This window comes from Lagopus leucura, unplaced genomic scaffold, assembly GCF_019238085.1.
Source record: "Lagopus leucura isolate 7727_CA_CO unplaced genomic scaffold, USGS_WTPT01 Super-Scaffold_100002, whole genome shotgun sequence".
NCBI classification, from domain to species: domain Eukaryota; kingdom Metazoa; phylum Chordata; class Aves; order Galliformes; family Phasianidae; genus Lagopus; species Lagopus leucura.
The window spans coordinates 79,088,601-79,113,599 of NW_024962263.1; the positions used below are offsets into that span (position 1 = coordinate 79,088,601).

Consider the following 24,999-nt stretch of genomic DNA (forward strand, 5'->3'; position numbering starts at 1 on the left):
CCCAGATGTTCTGGGATAATACACAAACACAAGACAGGAAAAGCATGTACATTTGCAACCAGTTTGTTGTCCATCAGAATTGGACAGACTCCGGAGTTGCTGTGCATGATGGCATTATCATCATCAAGAAATTAGTAAGCATGCCTAAATAAATCCCAAAGTTAACCAATTTATTTCATTTAACCAGTGCCTTTAGATTAAATACACTTTTATTTATATACCTTTAATCTAAAGGCATTTTGTACTAATCCTGTAGAATTTTTCAAAGCATTTTTGCTTGGTCACCTATCTATCCTCTGCTTTGATTGGATTAAGCCTTGAAAAGCTCTGTTTGAGCACAAGCTGATCTCATCCAAGATCTGGAAAACACCAGTGGAAGAGGCACCAACATGATGAAGGTAATGTTGTATCTTCTGTTTAAAGACCACTTCAGTGGTCTTCAAACACTTGTCCTCACACAGTGCTTTTCACCAGTCTCTGGATATGGTTGACACTGTCCTGGCAATCACATCTCTTAGGCCTAGTAACTTTATTGCCTTAAGGACATAATGTCATTTTGCTGCTACAGCCCTGTTATCTGACTGTGGATGTTCTAGTTTTCTGTACTGGAAGAATAGGACTCCCTGCAATCCTGTGCTGAAATATTCTAATAACAAACTCTAATGGCAGCTGTAGTAAATAAAACACTGATGTGACACAAGTAATCAGTGAATGGACAAAGGTCATCATTATTTTCCCTAGTATTATATATCTGTAGTGCAGAAATCTGTTCTGAGATAGTCACAATAAATAAATAAATAAATCTTTATAGACTTGTGCAAAAAAGTAGTTCCTCTGATCTATTTGTTGGTTTTATTTTCCTTATTTCTTTTTTTCTAAAACTCTTCCAAACTCTGTCTCCACCTAGAACATGTTTTCAGCCCTATGCAAGGAAAACATGTTTCAGAGATTTACAGAAGGATAAAATATGGAAAACATATGCCCATTTTCTCTGTCTAACATCTTGATATGTTTTTTAAATCCTTCATACATGATAAAAAGTATTGGTAATCTGCACAAATGCTGAAAATTAAGTTACTGCAAATGTCTGCATTATACGTGTACATATGCATATCTGTGTGTTCATCCAAGTAATCTCAGAACATGTGCTTTGAGCACTGTGTATGTGTATATTGAAAATTCTTAGGAGAACGCCAGGTGTACAAAGGTTTATGACTGTGCACTGATATTGAATTTTTACACGTCTGCCTATACACTTTGTAAAATCTTGCTCCAATCATTATACTCTTGTTTTACAGTGAAAGAATAATCAGTGTATCAGGTGACATTCTTTAATACTCCATTTTTCAACATTTGATTGAGGGCATTCATAGGATGAGCTCTGTCAAACCACAGAGCTAGAGAATCTAGGTAAATCCATTAATGTGGGTGTATCTCGAGTAAAAAGTTAATGTCTACAGAAAAATAGCAACACTTGACAGAGCAATAAGATAGGGAATGCCTTAAGGGACAGTGTTTGAGACAGCTCAATTTCTGGTGATCTTGACTATATAGTAAAGAAAAAAATATATATTTTTAATGCATTTTGATGACCTGTGAGTTTGGGCCTTGCAAATCACATTTAAAGCAGAAATATTATCTTGCCTTGGGTTTTTGTTTGCTTGTTTGTTTTGAGGGAGAATGTTTTGGTTTGATTTGGGATTTCTTTTCTTTTTTTTTTCTTGCAAAGTTAAGGCCTGCTTTACAGAGATCCGCCAAGAAAAATGGAGTCATTGTTAGCTGATTTCATACCTATGCAGTCCGGCTTAGAAGTCCTGCCACCAACGACGTGTGCCATATGAACAAAATCTGGGATTAATTAAGTGAGAGTGAACTCCTAACCCATTTGAACTGTCATGCTGAAGGTCTGGCACAAAGGATCTGGGAGTTTACAAAGACTAATCACCATTGCAGGGTCCTGTGGGCTACTCTTCACACAAGTGCCTCTGTAGTAACATGATGCTTCAAAGTGATTGTTGCACACTGAGAATCACAAAGACAGAGACAAGGAGATGTTCATTGGACATTGACTTTCTTTTGTTCAAATACAAGGCTTTGCTTTCTTTATAAAAGAATAAAATGATCTTAGCTTTAATGTCATCTATCTAATCACAGCTTCATAGTCCAGATGTCCAGAGAGAATATAAACTAGGCAGGACAGATAGCTACCCCTTGTTCAGGAAAATTAACCATTCCTTTATTAAGATACCAGTTAATATTGTTTCATACAGCATCACATATTGGTATTTGGGGCTACTTTTCCACACAGCATGCCTGTTGCTATCTGATTATTATAGTGTCAAAATTTAGGAAGGTTTCTCAATTAGGTCACTTAGAGATCTCAGCAATACAAGGAGCTCAATACAAAGACCAAAACAAGATTTCCTGTAATTCCAGTATTCAAACAGTTGCAAAGTGGTCTTGGGCACCGATCTTGAACTATGAAACAAAGTTCACACTGCAAGGTCTACTTCACAATATAGGGTACCTGCATGGTCTACAACTTCTATCAGGATTCTGAGGACTTGTTTTGGGTGTTATAATAATTTGTTTTGTCATCTATTAATTCCAAGTTTGCTGGTGTGTCATATGTTGTGAAACAATGCAGTTTCCAAAGGAATTTTTTAGTTATGTTTTGTGAGATGTTGGGCAGTTATGCATACCAAGGCAAAAATAAAATAATGTTTACAGTAACTTTACTGAGATAGTTAACTAATGTTTTAGAGAAGAGAGATAATTATATCATCCTGGAAGAATTTGTTCAAAGGGCTTCTGTTTTTTTCTGCCACATTTTATGATAGCACTGCACCATCTGAATGAAACTACCCTACTTTTATCTCCTACTTCCATTCAGATTGTTACTTTGTTATTATTTTTTTCGTTAGTTCTGTTACAGCCACATATAAGGCTTCTCATCAAGATCTAAATCCCATTTTTTTGTATGTGTGTATGAAGATAGTTAATATGCCAAAGAGTTTGCTGCAAGAAATCTTGATAGAGATCTACCCAACAGCACATTAAGACAAATGTAAAGAGAAAGGAGAACCAGAATTTAGACCACTTAGAATGTCTTCAGAAGTGAGAATTCATCAGAAGATGGCATTACATCAATCAGAAAACACTCCGTGGTTGTGCATTTGTTTCAAAAGCTTTTTTATTTTTTTTATTTTTTCCCCAGAAGAAACTGCAGGTTTTGTGAAGGGAGAAGGTCCTTACTGAAAGGTTTTCAGTATCCAAGGATGTTGAAAAATTAGTAGACTTCTTTTTACATGTATCAGACAGAAATAATCCCTGTATCATGTGTTCTACAGAATTCAGACAAGAAAAAAGACAAGCAAAAAGAAAATATTCAAGTGCTAAAACAGTTCATCCTGTTTTCAGTAATGCAACCAAGCACAAATGTTTAGACAACAGCAGAGCAGGAAAGATCAAAGGGAAAGCAAGAGCAGAACTTAAAACAACAGGCCCCTTGCTTTCACATCCTACACTTGGTTTTGTGGCTAGACATCTCTGGCCAGCCCTGGCTATGCCAGTTGAGGACAGAGTCATAGCCAGCCCACTTCCATCATTTTGCTACTATGCCCTTAAGCAAGGTTGCTCCTTTCCTTAGATCCTCTGTCTCAGACAGACAACAAGCTAAAAACAGTCTTTTTTTATTTAAAATAAGCTCTTTAAGAAAGGATTTATTGTTGTTGTTCATTAGTGGAATGTTGATATTCAGAAGTGGAGATCATCATGGCCATACAGGACAAGGAAGAGCCACACAGAGTAAGGCTCAACACATAGTGACCACCAGTGACCACCAGGAATGGGATAGAGAGAGAGCATTGGTGTATCAGATTTAAGTAGCAAGATTTTAGTAGTAGAGGGCTGCAGGTGTAGCCCCTATGAGGAGTTAGAAGCTGCTCCAAAAAGGACCAGTCACTAACCAGAGCTGATCCAAAGCTGGTTGTGACTCTGGAGAGGAGATTTAAGAAAAACTGCTTCACGGCAGCAGCTGGCAGAAAGCAGTGAAATACTATGAGCAAGACAGCCCTAAAGACATCAAGGCCAGTGCAGAAGAAGTGTAGGAGTTGCTTCAGGAGCAGAGCAGAATCTCTCTGCAGCCCAGAAGAGGCTCAAGGTGGAGTAGGCTGTACCCAGCAGCCCACCACCCAGGCAGATTTCCACACGCAGCCATGGAGAAGCCCATGGTGCTGCGGTCATTGAGGCCTGGAGGAGGCATAGTCCATGGAGAACCCCTTCAAGAGCAGTGCCAGGTTGGAGCTGCAGCCTGTGGGAAGGAGCCTGCAGTGGATCAGGAGGGCTGAGAGAGCTGCTCCCCAAGGGTATCTTTACTGGAGTACTTCCTAAAGGATGGATCCCATGGTACAGATCCATGTTGGAGCAGGGTTTGGAAGAGACGAATGGGAATCCCGTGTGGGGTCAGTTCAGGAAGGATGGCATCCTATGTGAGGGAACCCACATGGAGCAGCAGAGGCAAAACATAATGGATTGACCACAGCCAACATTCCCCACCCCCCTGCACTATACAGGGGGAGGAGGTAGAAGAGGGAGCTTTTCGTTTGCCTATGATGGTGATTGGAGAGTGAGTAGCGTGTTGGCTGTTCAAATAAGCCTGCCCATGGGGCGGTGGGATATTCATTGAGGAGACACAAGCTGTCCCATCAGCTTATTCAGAGTGCTGGCAGTGCCCAGCAGGATGAGAAATAAAACCAGATCATGTGGCTTCCTGGGTTGGCAAAGAAGTGTACAAGGTGTGTGCCTATATGAAGCTTCAGCATAACGGTTTCCTGAAAAGTAAAATTCTCAGTCTCCAAAGACATGCTTGCTGTCATTGCTCACACATATATATAGTCTTCTGCTTTGCACTTTTAATAAGCATTTTTCCTCTACTGCCAATAATTGAGTGGTTTATCAGAATCAGTGAGGAGTGTGGGACTCAGATTGTTGGCCAAATATACTTTTGCCTCATGTTGTATGTATTTATTGATAAATTCATCACGTGGGACACTTTGGGTTCCAGAGAGTTAATACTGTAAAGTCTTTTAGAAAAAACAGACTGAGGTGATTGAGAAGGTATCGGGCTACACGCAGCAATCCTCAGTACAACGGCTGACGGCGGTATTTATTTTCATTTGATAAACAGCAAGAGCAGGGCCTGCCCCAGACTTCTCTCACTCCATTCAGAAGGCAATGTTTATGAACAGCTGCAGGGAGTTACTCGCAAGAGGCTTAAGCAGGGAGGGGGAAAAAAGGCCATTCCTCCGGGCCCACCCAGCCACTGGATTTTTCAGCTGAAGGGCAGTGTCAGTTTCATCCCAACCGGACGGTGAAAACTGAGCCCAAACAACTGTCGGGATCACAAAAACTGGAGAGAGAGAAAAGAAGGTGATAAATGCAACGGCAAGTCATACCCTCAGAGCTGCCCAACACGCCTCTGTCAAGGAGATAATGGTGGGTTTGGGGCCAACGTGAGGAAAAAAGAAAAGGTCACTCACAGACATAAGAAAGATATTTGGGAAACTGTTTAAAGTGTTTCTTAGTACACCAATATCTCTACATGTTTCACTGGAGATGCAGATTATTTGGACAAGTGATTCCATGCATTTCCCCTTTTGTGGTGCAGGTGAAAGGATAAAAACTTCTCCTAAAAGAGGAATTTCTGCCTTTTAAGACTCAATGATTTATTTCAATGACTTACTGGTACACAGCTTTAGAATTTCTTGGAAACACTTTGGTGTTATACCACTGTCGGTATGCTGGTGGGATTTGAAGAGGGAAAAGGAGGGATTCTTCTCAGTCTCATAGTGAAAATGGAGGAAAAGCCCAGGTTATTTTCAACCTCTTGAAGACATAAAGTACCAGTTCTCCTGGTATAGAAATGGAGTAACACCTCTCTCCTCCAGATACTGCAGTGTATGCTGTGATGAAGATGCAGGATCACTAAATTTAAGAAATTCTCTCTTATCTAACATTTATCACAGATTTTAGCAAAAAATGCTGGCCTTTTTTTAGCAGAGATTTTAGAAGAAATTATATATCACAAACTTACACAATTATGCACCATAAGACTGGTAACTTATGAAGATTTTTCACATATAGTTCAAACCAGTTTCTCTTGTTTTCTAGGGAAGTTCAAATGTCTTGTCCATCAGTACTGTGAAATTTGAATTCAAATGTTGAGACTAAATCTGTGTTCCATAACATAGATTCCATTTATGGTTTCTTATTAAATACAGGCAGTTTTTTACTTAAGAATTCATGTTGGTTAGATTTTCATCTTCATCAAAGCTACCAAACAATCAGGAAAATATTTTTTGTCTTACACTTATTTCTTTTTGAATTAACATAAATCTGACAACTATGAGAAATATTAATAGTTTCTGCTCTTCATGTGGAGCCTTGCACACACAGACAACACAACTTTCAAATGCTTTGCATATATTGTGGCTTAACCCTGGCAGACAGCTCAGCATCTCACAGCCACTCACTTACTCCCCCTGGGTGGCATAAGGGAGAGAATCAGAAAGGTAAAAGTGAAAGAACTCATGGGCTGAGATAAAGACATTTTACTAGGTAAACTTGTGTGTACAAGCAGAGCAAAGCAAAGAATTCATTTGCATTGCAAAGTATTTTCATTAGCAGGCAGATGTTCAGCCACTTCCAGGAAAGCAGGACTCATCACATGCAATGATTTCTTGGGAAGACAAATGACATCACTCCAAATATGTCCACTTCCTCCTGGCTTTTGTTGCTGAGCATGATGTCATGGCACAGAATATCCTGGCTTTGTCCCTGCCCCAGCTCCTGGTGCAGCCCCAGCCCACCCAGCGGCAGGACAGCATATGAAGCTGAAGTCCTTGAGGCTGTGTAGGCACTGCTCTGCAACATACATGGCATCATACAGTCCTCTGTGAGGAAAATAACTCTATCTCAGTCAGAACCATGAGAGAACATCAGTGTAAGCGCAGTTACCATTACTTTGTTTTAGTGTTAAAATTGTCTTGGTAATTGCACATAACGCATTTTATCATAGGAGTCAAGAAAAAGACTAACAAGACTTAGAACATCTGTGAAATAATTGATTTTAAATCTGTTTTATCTGTTATAATAAACTCAAATCTGTTGTTTGGGGCCTGTAGGTGTTCAATTCTTCTTCTGCTGAGTAGGAGCTATATCATCACATGCCAAAAGCAAAGACAGGATAAAAACACGGAAAATGTGCTCATAACCATGCAATAATTGTAAGCTGATATGTCAGCTCCATCTTACTGGTGCTAGTTCAGTGACCTGCTCTGGCAAGAAAAGTAATTAATATTAAGGAAGGTCTAACAACACTCATATTTGGCGTTCACTTTGACCCCAACTGTGGGAGAAGACACAGTGACAGAACCTCACAAAGAGTATTCTCCATAGTGTTTCTGTTACTGATTTATCTTGTCTGGTACTCTGTCTCTAGGGATGGTAAGTCTCTGAGACTTCAGAGACTTCAGAAGACTTGAGACATTAACTTGAAAAACATTGCTGAGAGCAATTAGGAGCTCTTTTTTTTTTTTCTTTTCTAGAAGAAAAAAGAAACAAAAAAAAAAAGGAGAAACAGGCTCACAGGATTCTATATAAAAATAGACGGAACCAAAAAAATTGTAATCTCTATATGATAGTTTTTATAGTAGTTTTTTTTTTTTTTTTAGTAATATCATTATTAAGCCATTGGTGTGAGCAAAGCTCTGAGATTTGTCAGGCTCTTGAGCACTAGTAACTTTAAGTATGTCCATAGATGTTTTGCCAAGGCATCTCATGAAGAAATACATGGCAGCACCACTTCAGTATCACTCAGTACCCTTCAATCAGCTGTGTTTCTACTTCTCAAGATAACTCTTCTTTAAAAATATATATATATTTCAAAACTGTGAGAAAATTTGCTTATGAGTAGATCCAAGAATAAGTTCCCAAAGAAAGTCACAATCCTACACTCTCACATAAATCTCTCCTTGGTATTTAAGGTTGCAATGTTCTTCATTTAGATACTGCATGTTTTTATCATGCCCTTGGATGAATTAAGTAGGTCTACTAGAGGTAAGGCCAGTTTTGAACGGAGCTGGTGACACATTCTTCATCTGTCTAAACTAACTTCCTCCAGTAACATGATGAATCTCATGTAAGGTGTAAATAAATTGTAAATAAGCTTTTCCCTAGGGATGCATACCCTATCGTGAGTCCAGAGTTTCTAGCTGGCAGAAGTGAGAGACATATATCACAACCTTTCAGGTTTCTTTAGAAATTGCCCCATTAATGAGTTTAAGGTATAAGAATTGTGTGGAGATGCAGACACATCCTCCTTACCCATTCTGGCCTATCTATTGCCTATCGCTTTCTGCTTTGTCATTCATAAAAGCTGTAAACACAGAGTGGGCTATCATCACCTGCCTTCACTATTCGTGGCTGTTTTATTGACATCTTACTGGAAGTTGGCTGACAGCCTTTTGGCCACAGATGTTGTTCTTACCAGACAGGTGTGCTTGAGCATGGGGACCCTGAAAGCTTCGGGCCATATACTTCAGATGCTAAATTTGCAAGAGTGTGACCCATGTGGGAGGCAGACTGGTCTTGAGGCAGTGTGGATGTGCCATGGTGCTGTCAAGGGTGAACTGGTAAACAGAAGCTCCATGTAAAATGATGGACTTTGGCTGCATGCCCCTGACGCGCAAGAAACCCTGTGGGGAAATGACCTAAGTGTGCCCTGGCCCTCCACCCCTTTGCCTTGGTTTCCAGAAGGAGGAACGCAAGTGTTCAGGAAAGATGGAAACAACCGGACACTTGCCAAGGCCTTACTCAGAAAGCCAAGGGCAAGAGACTGGGGACAAGCTGGTGGGGCTTAGCTGAAACACAGCCAGCACTCACCTCTTCTAATGTGCAAAGGCCAGTTTTGCCATTCCGCATTGCCCAACGCAGAAGATCAAAACCAGCAGCTTAGGTCACCTTTAAAACATCGATTTACTTCACTGGCAGTAATCTGCACTGCAAAGCAAGGAGTTACCACTTGTATCCAAGGCACCTTTAATTGCACAGGTTCAGGAAAACAGAACAATGTGGATATGGGCTCTCTAGCTTCATTATGAGCTGCACATTAGGGAGGCACATAGCTCTTCCAGCTCAGCTAGATGTGGGTTCCAGCTCCCAGAAATACTCAGGAGATTTTCAGTAATTCAAATTGTATATGATTTTGCTGGTAAGAGAGAAAGGTAGGATATTACTCTGATCTCCAATTTGTGAAAGCTGCTAAAATGAACTGATTGGTTAAGTCAATCACCCAGTATACAACGGAGATGAAAAAGAGGGAAAGGATGATTTATCAGTCTGTATATGAGAGCTTCAGGATGGTTATGGTAGAAGAAGGCAGTCGTCTAATGTTTACGTGTTTTATATATTTCCCTTACATATTCTGACTGAAATCTCCAAAGTTGTGTTAAGATGTTGGCCCACCATCCCTGTTAAACCTTACAAACTTAATATCCAAATCTCCTAGGCAGTTGTGAAAACTTTGGCCAAAGTATAAAATCTGTAATTCAATTTATTTTACTGTATTTTCCAATAAGTGGGTGAAAACTCAAAATTAAACTTCCCATGGTATTTTTTTGCCTGTGGGCTTGAGCTAGGCAGCTGTTTGCCCTACCACTGCTATGGACTCACATGTGTTTTCCAGTGTAGATGTTGGCATGCATGTTCAGTACAACCCAAAAGGCAAATGCAGACTCTGAACAGCCCACTTGCTTGAATCTGATCTCACAATGGCCTGTTTTCTTTCAAAATATGTCCTTTAAGAATGTCATTATGCTTGTTATAAAGTAAATGAACTTTACTTCCTCACCACCACGGCCCACAGTCATTAGGCTGGCAAAGGCAGCAGGAAAACAATCAGCAAGTGCAGTCAACAACAAATGGAAGCCAAATTAACTTTACTTTAAATAGCCCTTTACTAATGACAATAAGGAACATTCAGCACCTCAGATATCTATTTCTGTTTCAGTACAGGAGGAAGAATATCCAAGGTATTATCATATGTAGACTAATTAAGACTCCATCCATAACTCCTGGTGTCATGGAAAATGAAAAAGAAACCACACTACCTGTTCAGGACAGACAATCACATCTGCAGTTTCCTGGTTTTCATAGGAGACTGGAGGTGAAAAGGCTAATGGGAAGAGGGTTAGGATGGATATTTATGACTCATATCTTTTCTTCTTTTTTTTAGTTGTCCTAATATATTTTTTAAATCACACACACAAAAAAGTAATGAACTGATAGATATCCACAATATTCAGCAAGTGAAGTGATTTTTCAGCCTCTCTGGAAATCCATTCTAATCAAAATTATGTAACTCACTAAAATGCTATGTAACTGCCTAAAATCTTTGAATAAATTTGAATAAAAATTTGAATATGTCACTTCATGCATATCTAATTTGGGGTGACTTGAATACTCTGTTGCAGAGTCTCATGGGCCTACTGTGTTGATTCCGGTACTGTGGTCCTTCCTAAGTCTCTTTAGCTTTAGAAGGATGTGCAACCCAAAATATATTAATTTTTTGTCATATTCACTCATCACTCATGGAATACTTTTCTTGGAGTGTCCCAGAGTAACAGAGCTTGAAGTTTACAGTTGTTAAGAGATGTAGAAAATGCATGCTGTTCTAAGCACTTTTTCTAGCTGTGATGGCTAAAAACATTCATTTCTGCATCAGAACATAATCAAAAGACTTTAGGAGCTGATGTCTCTGTTACAAATGAATTCACAGTTATTGCATAAGTCAGCAGCTTCAGATTAGTAACTTATATTTGAGGTAAGGATAAGTTTCAGGAAAGCCCAGCCTCTTAGAAGTCCAAGTGTAGTGGAGGAGATCCATCAGATCAATGGCATAGTAAAAACTGGGAAAGTCCAGAGCAGCCTCCCACAAAAGAGGGATATTTCCGGGTACTCTGGCAATCCCAGGAAGACTTAAAGGTAAAGTAAACTGAAGTCAGTGAAACTGTCTGAACATATCATGTCTGAAAATATTGCCTGAGATGTCGCTTCTGCTTACTTTCCTTTTGTTTTTGGCTGACTGTTCACAAAGGTGTTGCTCTGGGATATAAACAGCTAAAACTGATGTTGAAGGGGGAAAAGGGAATGTCTCCAAGGTAGATTTTAAAGCTGCCTGATAGACAAAGGTCCTTTGATTTATACACTATGAAATGCCACTGAATTAACCTAATTAATTAATTAGGACCTAAAAAATAATCCTACCGCTGTGTTTGATGTCATCATCTCAGTTCTCATAGAAAAATACTGTTTTCCTATGTATTGAATATAATAGGTTATATGTCTGAAACAAAGAGCAGAAAAAGGTCCTCCCTGACACTATGTATGATATAATTAGTTTTCTTCATGCGTTGCTCTTGCCAAAAAATTTTATCCCTTAGACAAAACAGTTAAGTTTTTCCCAAGTATCTTTTCAAGAACTAATGAGTTTTCTCAGATATGCTGTACTAGGCTTCAGAGTCACTTTCTCATGTCAAATTACTTCTGGACTATAACTTCTTTGCCTTCAGCAACAATACACTTCCCACAAGAATTGTTCATATCTGCTAGTTTATAATCAGATTGTTTGTAATATTTATACATTTTCCTTAACGTCAGAACTCTAACTGGTGCATCAGTACATCTGTAATGTTTGGGAGTGCCCTGAATGCATCAAAATTGTCAACACCAGCCCTCTGTAGTTCTAGACTGACGATTTCCACATGGACTGGAAAGAAATACAGTCACAGATTTAATATTTTAAAGTTTGGGAAGTTACCAAGTTGTCCAGATGTATTTTTCTTGCTGCTAGAATCCCATGTTGCTTTGCATGAATGTAGGATTCCCTCCTAAACATAATTACAAGTGTTTGTATTCAGTAATGTCAGGAGGAAATAAGGAAATAATGCTAGAAAAGCTAAGGGCAACCAGCCCTTCATTCCAGACTCCTCACATACAGTGTAGGGAGGGACTTCTTTATGACTGCATCGAGAGTCTTACCAGACTCAATAGATATCAAAAGATGAAAATTATGTTCATATCTTCCTTTGGTTTCTTGTTCTGTGACCAACCATATCTGTCCATGGAGAGCAAGTCTAAGTGAATAAATGGTTCCCACAGCGGTTAAGATATGTGTTTGCTTTATTCTCTGCCTTTTGATATCTTCTTTTCTAAACTGTTCTTTACAATACCCTTGTCTCAAGCATTATTCAGAATTAGAGTGATTTATTAATTGGAATGCAGAAGGGGTCACAGTCACAGACGAGGATCCTAGTGTGCTACATGCTCAAAGAGAACAAAGAGAAACTCCTTTCCCCAGAGAATTTTTAGCCTTTAGCTTGAGAAAGAACAGATAGAGGCACAAGCAAGTGCAGAGAATCATTGGGGATAATATGACTGCATTTGCAGCGGTAAACTGTACAGGGCCAGTTGCTGGCTTTAATGCCAGGGTGCCTGATGTGGCTGCGGCTGTGTTATTAAGCACACTTCTGGAACAAGGAGGGCATACTCCCTGCACCAAATGGAAATGTCCCTGATCTGCACTAGTGTTTAAACATTTTAAACACTTAAAATACTTTTGGGAGATGACTCCAACCAACACAGTGTCATGGACTATTCTAACATTCTGACATTAGAGACTACTGACCTCCTGTGTTCAGAGCATTCTTTGGTACGGCTTTATTTACTGGCACAGATGGAGTCACAGGCCATTCTGATGGGGTCTGATCAAAATGAGGCAGCTGCCTTTGCAATGACCTAAAATAAAAGGAACTATATAGTGTGTCCAGAACATCTTAACAAAAATGCAGTCTCAGTAAATAGGCTCACTGCTTGCATAAGCTAGATGAACAAAATTGCTGACCTTCTAACTCTTTTTTTCTTTTTTTCTCCAGAAAAATTTCTAAAACAAATATATCAAAGATTTTAGAAGCGTTAAGCTTTTGTGCATAAATCATTCTCTAATGAATAGAGAGTTAGCAAGTGATTTTTCCAGGGCAAGTTATTTCTCTGGACGACTTACTTTTCTGCCTCCAAAACAGATGGTAGTGTTCAACGTCTAAAATAGATTAATGAAAGAAATCTGCAGCTTACTTTTCATTCAGTACTGTATTTTATTGAGTCTGCTCTGCACACGCACGTACACACTAATCCCAAATTAACCAAGGTGTGTACATATGTGATTAAGCCACAAAAGCAATCAAATACGTATTTCAAGGATCTATTCGTGTACTGTAGTGTAAACCATTTATGCTTTTGTTTAAAGGAAAATGTATTTCAATCCCACAATGATTATATTTCAGTGCAGTGCATCATAACACTACCTGTCCTGTAGTTACAGTAATGGATTGGGTGGTGAAGTTGCCATAATAATTCTACAAATAGAAAAAGAGAAATAGAAAGAAAAAAGGGAAAAAAAAAGGAAAAGAAAAGGAAAAGGAAAAGGAAAAGGAAAAGGAAAAGGAAAAAGAAAAGGAAAACAGAAAAAAGAACGAAAAAGAGAAAGGAAAAAAAAAAACAGAAAAAGGAACGAAAAAGAAAAAGAAATAAAAGAAAAAGGCAAAAACAAAAACAAAAAATAAAGAAGAAGAAAAATAAAGAAAAAAATTTCTTTACAAGAGGATTTTTAGTAGGCTGAACAACTAAGATCTGAAGAAGTGTGGTCTGTGATCTGCCTTGCTATGGGCAATGGACCTTGAATACTGTTGTCTGAGTCCTGATAATGCAACGGTATGAATAGCTGTCCTAATGCAGTCATAACTGTCTTGTGAATCTTCAGGCAAAGGTGCTCAAACCATTCCTGTTTAACTGTGCTTTGACGCTTCTCCCTCTCCTTCATGCCCCTACACCTTTTTTTCATTCGTTTATGAGGGTGGGTAGTAATAGGACAAGGGGGAACGGTTTTAAACTGAGACAGGAGAGATTTAGGTTAGATATTAGGAGGAAGTTTTTCACACACAGGGTGGTGAGGCACTGGAACAGGTTGCCCAAGGAGGCTGTGGATGCCCCATCCCTGCAGGCATTCAAGGCCAGGCTGGATGTGCCTCTGGGCAACCTGGTCTGCTGGTTGGCGACCCTGCACACAGCAGGGGGCTTTAAACTAGATGGCCATTGTGGTCCTTTCCACCCAGGCCATTCTATGATTCTATGAAAACATTTTCACTTTTTTTCTTAATGCATCTTGACCTTAGCAATAATTAAAAGTACACTTGTTCAATAGCAGGCATGAAACAAAGATTACCTCTCAGTCCACAAGCACCAAATCCCTCTCCCCAAAGTCTGTTTCCATTGGATCAAGGTGAATATAAAAATTAGTTCAATTAAATAATTCAGTCTGAATTTTAAAAAAAGGAAGTATTTTTAACCCACAAAATTTCACAGATTGAAAGCTTAGTGTGGACGCCTCCACAGTAGGAACAGCACTGAGAAGGTGGAGGGTTTTAAAGGAAGGGGGCACAACAGGAAGGGAAGGGAGACAAAAGCAAGGACCCTATTATGTGGGCTATTCAAGACAGTGCTGTCATGAAGAAAGCAAATTGGAACCTATTTTCCCGTGTCAGGGGAAACTACTGAGTGGACTAACATTTCAGGAACTGGATTTGAGACCAGTCAGGCGGCAGCTCAATTGCAATTGAATGGGGCAGACATATTTTCTAATGAGCACCAGGCTTTACACTGTGATTTAAATCATAAAATCTCCATTTAAATGGCATGTAAGCTAATTAATGGCAATGCAATGAAAGTAAGTAATAATTTTTTTAAAGGCCACAATGGAAAGAAATTTAACTGCTGCTGCTTGTTGCTTAAAGGGTTCCAAACCTCAAGCATAAGTTACAGTACTTTTATTAAAAAGTCCTTTAAAAAAATAGCAATACAGAAGATTATTCCTCTTCTATTGTATTTCCTATATTCAAAGTTCTCATTTTTAGGTTACTAAAAATATTTTCTAAAAAATGTTTTGGATTAAAACTTCCTAATTTCTGAATGCCAACAAGTTCAATCACAACATAGTATGTCTGATTCTTGTGATGTACAAGGAGGATCTTAGGGTGGACCAGAACCAGCCTCAAACAGAGTAAATATTGCTGTCATTAAAATCAGTGGAATTGCCCTATTCACTGTAACTAAGGTTCTTGTATATTCACTGCAAAATGAATAAACAGTTTAATGGCTTTGATGTTATGATCACATACAACTCTGCCAGAACACATATTATGCTCCCTCAAATGATTTGTTATTTTTCCAAAGCCAACATGATGGTGATGGGTAGAGTTGTTTTACTTATCCACCTGAAATTAGATCAAGTACACCAGACTCATAAATTGTTAACGAATAAAACCAGCACAGCCAGAATTTTCCAGACCCTCTGGACCCAGCCCTAGCACCATACATAATTTACAAGTGAAATTAAATCTCTAAGCATGTCAATGAGCTTTGTACAAGGCAAGGACCATAGTTAGGTGCTATAGAAATTCAGCTGGCCTCTGGAAGGAGTCTTAGCCATGTGCAAGGACTTATGCCTGTGCAGGAGCAGAGCCAGGTCAAGTACAGGTATGAATGATGACAGCTGTCCTCCTTTACAGCCAAGACATCTATAGAGACTGCCAGTGTGGTGTAGCCCTCCTCAAACAACCTAATGTAATCCTATAGCTATGACATCTCTCTTATCATTGCCTTTTGCCATCACTTCATATATCACCAATGTGTTATACATTTATTATTAGAACAGGGCATTGACAAGTATATTTTAATAACGCATATTCCTTACAAAGTCTGTTTATGAAGCTAATATTTCTAGGCCTCTTTACCATTAATCATAAAGTGTCTAAGACATACATTCACTATCCCACTGACTTTTGATTGGATCAGATCCCATAAAGCTTGTGCCCTGAGATGAGAATGCACTAGCACAAACATGTGTGTTTGATAACATATAATTCTCTTGCTGCAAGAACCATATCAGTATGGCAATGTTACTGATTTATTGACTTGGCCAAGTTAAAATGCACCTTATTCAATGAGTAAAGAAGAAAAACAAATGATAAAGCACATCTGTAAAAAAAGTAGCTGTAGTGCTGTTTGCTTGAGAACTTAGAAAAAATATGAAAGTAATCCTGCCACTGACAGCGTTTTCACTAGCAGCAATTATCTGATCTGAGATGCATGCTGATCTGACAGCATGAAGTGTCGATAGCCAAGGATTTTTTTTCCAATCTGACATTTTGACAACAGTTTTAAGTCTGTCAGGATTTTTGAAGTTGAAAGTCTTCTTTTTGGAAAAAAGTACATACAGATCTGACTTTTCCCAGCTATGGACCAGCTTTGAACGCATATTCATGGAAATAAGCCTCTTCCAATCTCTTGACTACTTAGAAGTTCAGCTGTAACGTTGGAGACAACATTGAATACAGACCTGGAAATGAGAAATTAGCTGTAACTCACCTCCTTTTCATGTTTATATTATAATTTCTCAAAGACATGCAAACAGATTTGAGAGCTTGTACTCCTTTTCAAGTGTAATTTGATTGCAGTATAAATTATTTACCCTGCAAACATAGCGTGCAATAGCAGAAAGATGTTCAAAGGAAAATAAAGAGGTGATATGGAAGCAGTTAATTATCAGTGTGTTTTTAAACCTACCCCTTTTTTATAAACACATTGTCACAGAGCTCTTATTCATGTGCAAAGTCCCACTGAGATCTCTGGTGCACCACTTGTATCTGGGCAATCACCTTGAGGGAAAAGACTCGGGAGTGGGGGCTTATTTCTGATACAAGAGTTTTCTGTGCCACGAAGAGGTTGACAGAATCATTTAAAGCAGATGTTTCACTGTTTCTTTTTCATAACGTTACATGCTTCCAGTTCAACCGGTGAAAAATGCTAGATAAAGAAGTAGGGTGTTACACAACAGAAGTAGGGTGCCACACAACAGTTCTCCCCTACCATCAGTGCAGGTAGATGTCTCCCTTGTCGTGGACCCTCTTTTCTGATGTAAACAGCTCCTACAGCAATAAAAAGTGAGAACTTTTCATGATAATAACAGATAAACTACACATAATTCTAAGAGTTTCTGGAGACGTGTCTTACTCGAAACACTTATATAGACTGAAGTCATAAAGATCATTGGCAAAGCTTCTCTTGAAATGTGGTAAATTCTTCGTAATTTTTCATCAATACATTTCACAACGCTTCTGCAGAAGACTGCCAATCATCATTTCATCTGAATCTGATTAAACAGAGCAAAGTGAGCAAGTGTGACTGATTCTGACCTAGTTTTCTGTTAAATGCTTTAAGAATAAATTTTTCTAACATTCCTGGTTTCCACTCAGCATAGTACCTACGTGGAAAAGGCAGGACAAACATCCCATAGGCAGTGTGAATGTGTTGAGACTTTCTCTGTTATGGAAGAATTTAAAAAAGAAAAAAAAAAAGAAAGAAAAAAAAAAAAAAAGAGCTGAATTAGAAGCTGTTAGGGCTCTTTTGTTAGTCAGTCACTTTCCTTTCCACCATGACTTCACAAACTTACATAGGCTGGGTTTCCATTGAAGCAAGGGATACATTAAGGAAATGGAATCCACCAGGGAAGAGGTAAATGGTTACTGAAGAAACATTTGTGTCACAACCTGCAGCCACCCAGAAGCAGCTGTCAAAGAGTTGGTGAGCCATAAAATGGCAAGGGTCAGCTGTCCTCAGGGACTTGTTTTCCAAGGTACAGTAATAAATCCAGGGCTCTTTCTAAGAAGGAATTTGGATTCCTTGGGTACTGGATGCAGATGCTTTATAGACTTCATGACGTTCATAACATGACGTTCAAAGATCTTATTCTTGTAAAAGCAAAATGAAATAAAAAACTTGTAAAAATGAATAAGCTTTTATTCCCAAAAAAATTCGACTCCATTGTCAGGAAAGAAATGTGCAAAAAAAGCTAGGAAAGGTGTACTGGACATAGAGATGTTAGTTCCCTCATTTCCTCAAAAAAGCAAATATTAGTTTTGTTCTTCACTTCTTCACTTACTGCCGTTTTCCTTTTCAATATGCTTTTGATGCAGTTCTTTCAGAACAGGAGAAAATAAAATCGCATGGTGACAAATTGGTGGAGAATTTTTTTATAGTGTAACACTGTCGGTCTTGTTAACGAAAGCATGTTTGTTTTTCTTTGTCTCATACTATTTAAACTTCCTGTTAACTTTGCTTGGAAATCCTTTATCTATATCTGAACCACAAGTTCTTTTCATCCTTTGTTTTTCAGCTGTGCTTGTTGGCTTATGAAATGATATTACCTCTGCCTACAAAACTTGACTACCTGACAGAGTCATAAGGCTCCTCAAAGCAACTGTCTAAACACAATTAAAAGTGAAAAACGGTGATTGTTTGAGATTGTATCTTTATGATCTTGGAAGATGTTAAGCCTTTGCTTAGATTTTCCAATAGTGCTGTTATCTATTAATTTAAGTAGGAAAAGCCCACACTGTATCACATTTGTGAAGAGGCCAGCATGTTCCCTCAATGGCATACTTAGCCACTGTAGAAGGACAGTAATTTGCTTTATCCACCTCAACTTTTGTATTATACGTTGAGCAAATTACTGTGCAGACTTTCCATTGTGCAAATGGGAAACTGAATTGGGCAGAAGTAGGGGCAGAGACAGGGGAGAGCAGCCACTGCCATCAGATCTCTGAGGGCTGAAAGCATAAGCTGAAGATCTGAAGCACATTAGAAGTGAACCTGGAGACAGAAGAGGAGTGTAGGGAATGCATGGTACAACAATGACATGTGGTGTCTATGGCTGGTCTGGAATTCTATTTAAATCAATGTGAATTTTCAGAAGTTTTTAATAGCTTCATGTCAATCTTTCCAAACTAACCTTCTCTGACTCATTCAGCATCCTTGTGTCTGTGTGTCCGCAGATCTTCATTGTCTTCCACTTTTTTGTTTATCATTTCCTGCTCACTATAGTAAGATCCAACTCTAAACATCCTGCCTTTTACCTGTGACATTTCAAGCAGATGCTTAGAATCATAGAATCACAGAATCATTTAAGTTGCAAGGGGCCCTTAAAGGTACTATGGTCCAACTCCCCTGCAATGAACAGGGACACCTACTATCGGGACAACAGCTATATCAGGTTGCTCAGAGCCCCATCCAGCCCAGCCTTGAATGTCTCCAGGGAATGGCCTTCTACCTCCTCTCTGGGCAACCTTCATGCCAGTGCTCTCAGCAGTAAGCTGAAAGGACTCTTTTCTGAGCATATTGGAAATGGATAAAGTAATACAAAATGGACTGGAAAGGACAAAGCTCCCACACTGATAGGATCAGAGAATAGTCTGGACTGGAAGGGACTGCAGGAAGTCGTCTAGCCCAACACAAAAATTTAACTTTTCGTTGAAGAAGTGTCTCATAAATTTAGTTCCAATCTTATTTTTCTGGGCAGGGTGGGGAGGAGTTGACATGCTACTTGAACTTACAGGGCTGGTAAGAAGACTGTGGTGGGATCACAAATGATGTTTCTGACAGTCTATTTTGTAGTAATGGGAAGATAATGGTAAAAAAAAAAGCATATACAAGACCAAGATTTTTGAAATTATGCTTCTGAATGTCTCCTGGGTTTTCATCAAAGTTATTAAGACATCTCATTCTCTGGAAACACTGAACGTTCAAACCTTTGAAAATCAGGCCCTTGAAAACTGATGCAAATCAGACAAATACAATCATATACTTCCAGAACCACCAACTATTTTCTAAAAAACTTACTGTGATTTAGATATTCCCTTTGTTGATAATCATTAAAATATGGTAATTGTTACCAGACCTCCGCTAAATTTCAAGAGAAAACTGATACTTACTTAAAAGTAACAGGAATTATGCTTATTTTCAGTTTCAAGAAGCAAATACACCCCTATCTAGCAATACTTCTTAATGAAGCATGTCTTGCATATCCAACTGCCAGACAAATTGGGAAATAAGCTTTCCTGATTGCTGTGCAGCCAGATACTTTCTTACTCCAGGAGAGCTGCCAGATTGCTCTCATTTAGAAAGATCCTCCTTCAGTCTGGAGGTGAGTTTCATTTCTCCTAGCTGTGGTGGAGAACTTAGCATTGTATGCGTTTCGCTGAGGCATTATATATAGCTGTGAGACTGCCACAGATTCTGATAAGCTCGTGGCTTACTCTGTCCTCAGCAGAATTCTGTTTTAACACCGCTGATTGACATTTCCTAACTGATCCACAGTTCACTACAAATAACTGTCTACCCCATTCTTACTTGTCTTGTACTCTACCACATGTAATGATTTGGAAATGCTTTAAACTCTTTTGCTATTCCCAGGAAATCAGTATATTCATTGCTGTATGGCTGGTTCCTCCATCAAGGAGATGGGAGTAAGTCTGTCCAACTACAAAGAGGTAATCTAGCAAAAATGGTCAAAAGAATAGTTAAAAGAATACTGTTATCAGTAGAGAGACTTTCTGGTCACAGCAACATAGAAAATGCCATAGCAAATTTGTCTAAGTGATGGCTCATCAAACTGTGTTTCTTGCTTCCAGAGTCAAAAGAAACTCGAACATTTCATCTTGAACATACTGATCTCAGAGACTTCAAGCTTGGTAATAGGTATAAAATAGAAAGTGACACCTACTTGAGTGAATGGAGAACCTCCCTTAGCATCCATCACGGCTTTTACTGGCATTTATGACTCAGTTATAGAGCAGACAGACTCCACATGGGTCTGATTAGCCACCCAGATGAATATATGCACATGGCATGGCAAAATGTGGCCAAAAAAGTGTGACACTGATGGTGGCCTTGGGCACAAGGAAAAGTGCTACAGGCTGAAGTGATAAGATACTATAGAAATGCAGTAGGGATAGCTGAGACAGAAGGGCTTGGTTCTCTTAAAGAAGAAAGAAATCTCTTTCTGGAATTTTTTTTTTTTAAAGCAACAACAATAAAAACCAAACTATCCTGTTACTACTGCATAGCAGGGGCATAACTTTCCTCGCTTGAATTCAAAATCTGTAAAGAAGTCTTTATTATCTACTAGACATCAAATGAATTTCCCATATTTAATAGAGAAATATACTGACTGGAGTTCACAGAATCACAGACTCACAGCATGTCCGAGGTGGGGAAGTACCTCTGGGTCCATCTGGCCCAACGCTTGCTCAAGCAGGGACATCCAGAGCAGGGTGCCCAGGGAAACGTCCAGGCAGGTTTTGGAGATCTCAAAGAAGGAGATTCCACAGTTTCTGGGCATTCCACAGTTTCTGGGCAGTGTATGCCACTGCTCAGTTATCTGCACAGTTAAGTGCTCCCTGACATTTCAGTTTGTGCCTGTAACCTCTTGCCCTATCAGTGGGCACCACTGACAAAAGCTTGGCTCCATCCTCTGCACTCTCCCTCCAGGTGTAGACTGATATTAATAAGATGCCCCTGAGCCCCCTCTTCTCCAGGATGAACAGGCCCAGCTCTCTCAGCCTCTCCTCCAGTCCCTTCATCATCTAGGTGGCTCTCCCTTTGACACTATTCAGTATGTCCAGCTCTCTCCTGTATTGGGAAGCCCAGAACTTGACACAGCACTTCAGGTTCAGCCTCATCAGTGCTGGGTAGAGTAGGTTGTGAAAAGCCTGTTCTTGCCCCAGTGTATATTGTGGCTACAAGTACATGTGTACAGGTGAGCTCGGACATGCAAAATATCCCTGTGGTTCACAGCAAACTGTTGTTGCCTTCTGCTTTTTTGGCTGTGGACAGGCCATTGCTCTGAGGCTGCAGGTCTCACATCACACCTCCATCACAGACCAGGCTGGGGTTATTGAACAGGCAGAAATTTTCACATTTGTCAACAGAGGCCGTGTCCTAAAAAATAAATAACAATAGTCTCTTATCTTCCTATTGAAGGAAAAATTAGAAGAGCAAATCAGCATCAACTCAAATTGTTAACCACATTGGTTACCAATAATCTTTGTCATCCTCCAGGTTTACTAATTAGTTTAATAGATAAGGATCTGTGAAGAATTCATCATTGTCTCTGTAATCCCCTAGCCACCAAACGTGTATTTATGTATTGTACAGTTGTTGCTAAACAAGAACAAGCCAGAGCAGCGCTCACGTCATCACCCCTGGGTTGCTGTGGAGATGAGTCACAACATTTCTCTCTCTCAGGATCGCTTCCCGCTCAGGGAACACTTCGAGGGTTTTCCCTGCCTGCGTTACATAGTAAAAAGCAAAATTTGTAAAGTAAAATTGATGATTAAGTTCTGCTCTGCTGGCAAATATAACTCCTCTGGTGATGATAAAACTTTTATAAATTGACTTCTGTGGCCATTCAAAAGTTCCCAAGCATATTTTTTTTTTTTGTAAAAACAGTTTTGCTTTGAATTCTGAACACTCTCATCCTCTTAATAAAAATCAAAACAAACAAATAAACAACAATAACAACAACAAACAACATAAAACCCAACGTTTAGAACAAGCCTACCCTTTTTTTTGTGCGATAAAACCAGTAAAGCACAGCCTGTAAGGTCTACTGATTGCAACATAATTGTGTCTCAGAGAGTCACTATGGATGAGATCCAAAGGAAAATGTAGGTAAAAAATGGTTAGTGTTTGCAGCTTCCCCGTCTTCACTATTGGGCCCACATAGACCAAGGATTTGCCAAATCAATCTGACTCCACTCAGTGCGTGATCCTCCTGCTATTGATTTAGACAGAGCACTTGGCAGACTTTTGTGCCACCAGGAGAGCAGGCAGTTCTTGACCTGGATGAAGCCAATGACAAAGACTAAAAATAAAACTAGAAAATGCATCATCACTCTGTTATCACTGTTTGAACCACATTTTGCATCTGGTGGTTGTGGTATTTCAAAACTAACATTTAAAGTCCAAATAGCAAATTGATGGTCTTACCTAAAATCTGAACTCTTCAAACCCACTGTCATCTCCAGCAGTGCTGTACAGTATGGTAGAACATCATGCTCCCAGCAACCCAGGAGCTCCAAATGCTTCTGGTACCAAACACCCGCACGGCTCTTGGAGTGACTGTATGCTCTGTGCTCAGCTACTACTCTTGGAAGGAGCCACTAATCACGTGTTTTCTGAAAATCTATTTATAAATTTCCTTTTCTCAGTAGAGTTTGAGGACATGGATCCTCCTACTATCACCTAGCTGTGTAAGCACTATGTAGGGCTACTGTAAAGCAGAGAGGGGTGTAAAAAGCTCCCTTGTCCTCTGACATTTTCCCCGGGGATCTGTCTTAGGACCAGAGCTTTTTAACATCTTTATCAATGACAGACAATGGGATCAAGCATCCCCTCAACAAGATTGCAGACGGTACCAAGCTGAGTGATGCAGTTGATCCAACAGAAAGAACGGATGCCATCTTGTGGGACCTGGACAAGCTTGAAGAATGAGCCCATGTTAACCTAATGAGGTTCAACAAGGCCAAGTGAAAGGTGTTGTGCTTGAGTTAGGACAACCCCAGATATGTGTACAGACGGAGAGAATAACTCCTTGAGGGCAACTCTGCAAAGAAGGGCTAGGGGTTTTGGTGGATGAAAAGACTAACATGAGCCAGCAGTGTATGCCTGCAGCCCAGAAGACCAACTGTATCCTGGGCTGCATCAGAAGAGGGATGGCAAGCAGGGAGCGTGAGGTTTTTGTTCCCCTCTGCTTGTTTAGCCTTGAGAAGTCTCTGGGGAGACCTCATTCTGGTCTTCCAGAATTTGAAGAACCAAATTTTTACATGCATAGATAGTAATAGGACAATGGAACACGATTTTAAGCTAAAAGACGGGAGAATTAGATTAAAAATTAGGAGGAAATTTTTTACACAGAAGGCAGTGAGGTGTTGAAACAGGTTACTCAGAGAAGTTGTGGATATCCGTGGAGGGATTGAAAGCCAAGTTCGATGGGGCCCTGGGCAGGCAGCCCGATCTGGTGGGTGGCAACAGGATGGGCTTTAAGATCCCTTCCAACACAAGTCATTACATGATTCCATGTATTCAGATTCTACATGGATCTGCCTAGAATCATCTAACAGAGCAAAGAACTGTGCAACATTACTGTATAGTGGAGAGTGTTTTAAAAAGCTCCCTTGTTCTCAGACATTTCTAGAGGATATGGAGATGTACATATTTTCTGAAATTCTATGTATAGTTTCATTTTTTTTTCAGCAGAGTTTAAGGCATGGATCCTTCTAACATCACTTAGAAATGAATGCATCTAAAAGAATGTTAGATACATATATTGTTGATTTTGGACAAAATGTTTTATTTTTATTGCAGATTTTTTTTTATAAAAATATAACATGTAGAGGAGAAAAATGATGTAAACTCAGGGTAATTCTGAATTAAAAACACAAAAGATTTATCATAAAAAGTCTGAAATGATACAGAGATTTCTTTGTTCATTTTCAAAACGAAATATAAAAATGATTTAGTAAATGGCCTTCTGGTTTCAAAAAAACTATGTTTTCCAATAGAAAAGGAAGGGAAGGGAAGGGAAGGGAAGGGAAGGGAAGGGAAGGGAAGGGAAGGGAAAGCTGTAACATAAGATTTTCTGATCGGCACCAGTGATTGAGAAAAATTCAGCAGAACAGAATCTTAAAAATTCCTGAAATCATAGGATCATAGAATCGTTACGTTTGGAAAGACTTCTAAGATCATCTAGTCCAACCACGAATCCACCCCTACCCTGCCCATTAACCCACATCCCTCAGTGCCACAGTGTTTCTTGAACACCTCCAGAGATGGTGACTTTGCCACCTCTGTGGGAAGCCTGTTCCAATACCTCACCACACGGTCTGTTAAGAAATGTTTCCTAATGTCCAACCTGAACCTCCTCTGGTGCAACTTAAGGCCATCACATCTTGTTCTATTGCTGTTACGTGGCAGAAAAAGTCAGTCCCC

The 24,999-nt window shown here is 39.4% G+C and overlaps 1 protein-coding gene across 1 annotated transcript in view; it reads right to left on the reverse strand.

The window, feature by feature from the left end:
* LOC122178940 overlaps window positions 1-23,106 on the reverse strand; it is a 41,245-nt gene extending 18,139 nt beyond the window's left edge. The window contains exons 1-2 of the mRNA XM_042869498.1: window positions 22,999-23,106; window positions 21,206-21,948 (exon numbers count right to left, since the gene is read on the reverse strand). Of these exons, the coding sequence (XP_042725432.1) occupies window positions 21,206-21,349 (144 nt within the window). The 5' untranslated portion in view covers window positions 21,350-21,948; window positions 22,999-23,106. The remainder of the gene's footprint in view (window positions 1-21,205; window positions 21,949-22,998) is intronic.
* Window positions 23,107-24,999: the final 1,893 nt, after the last annotated feature.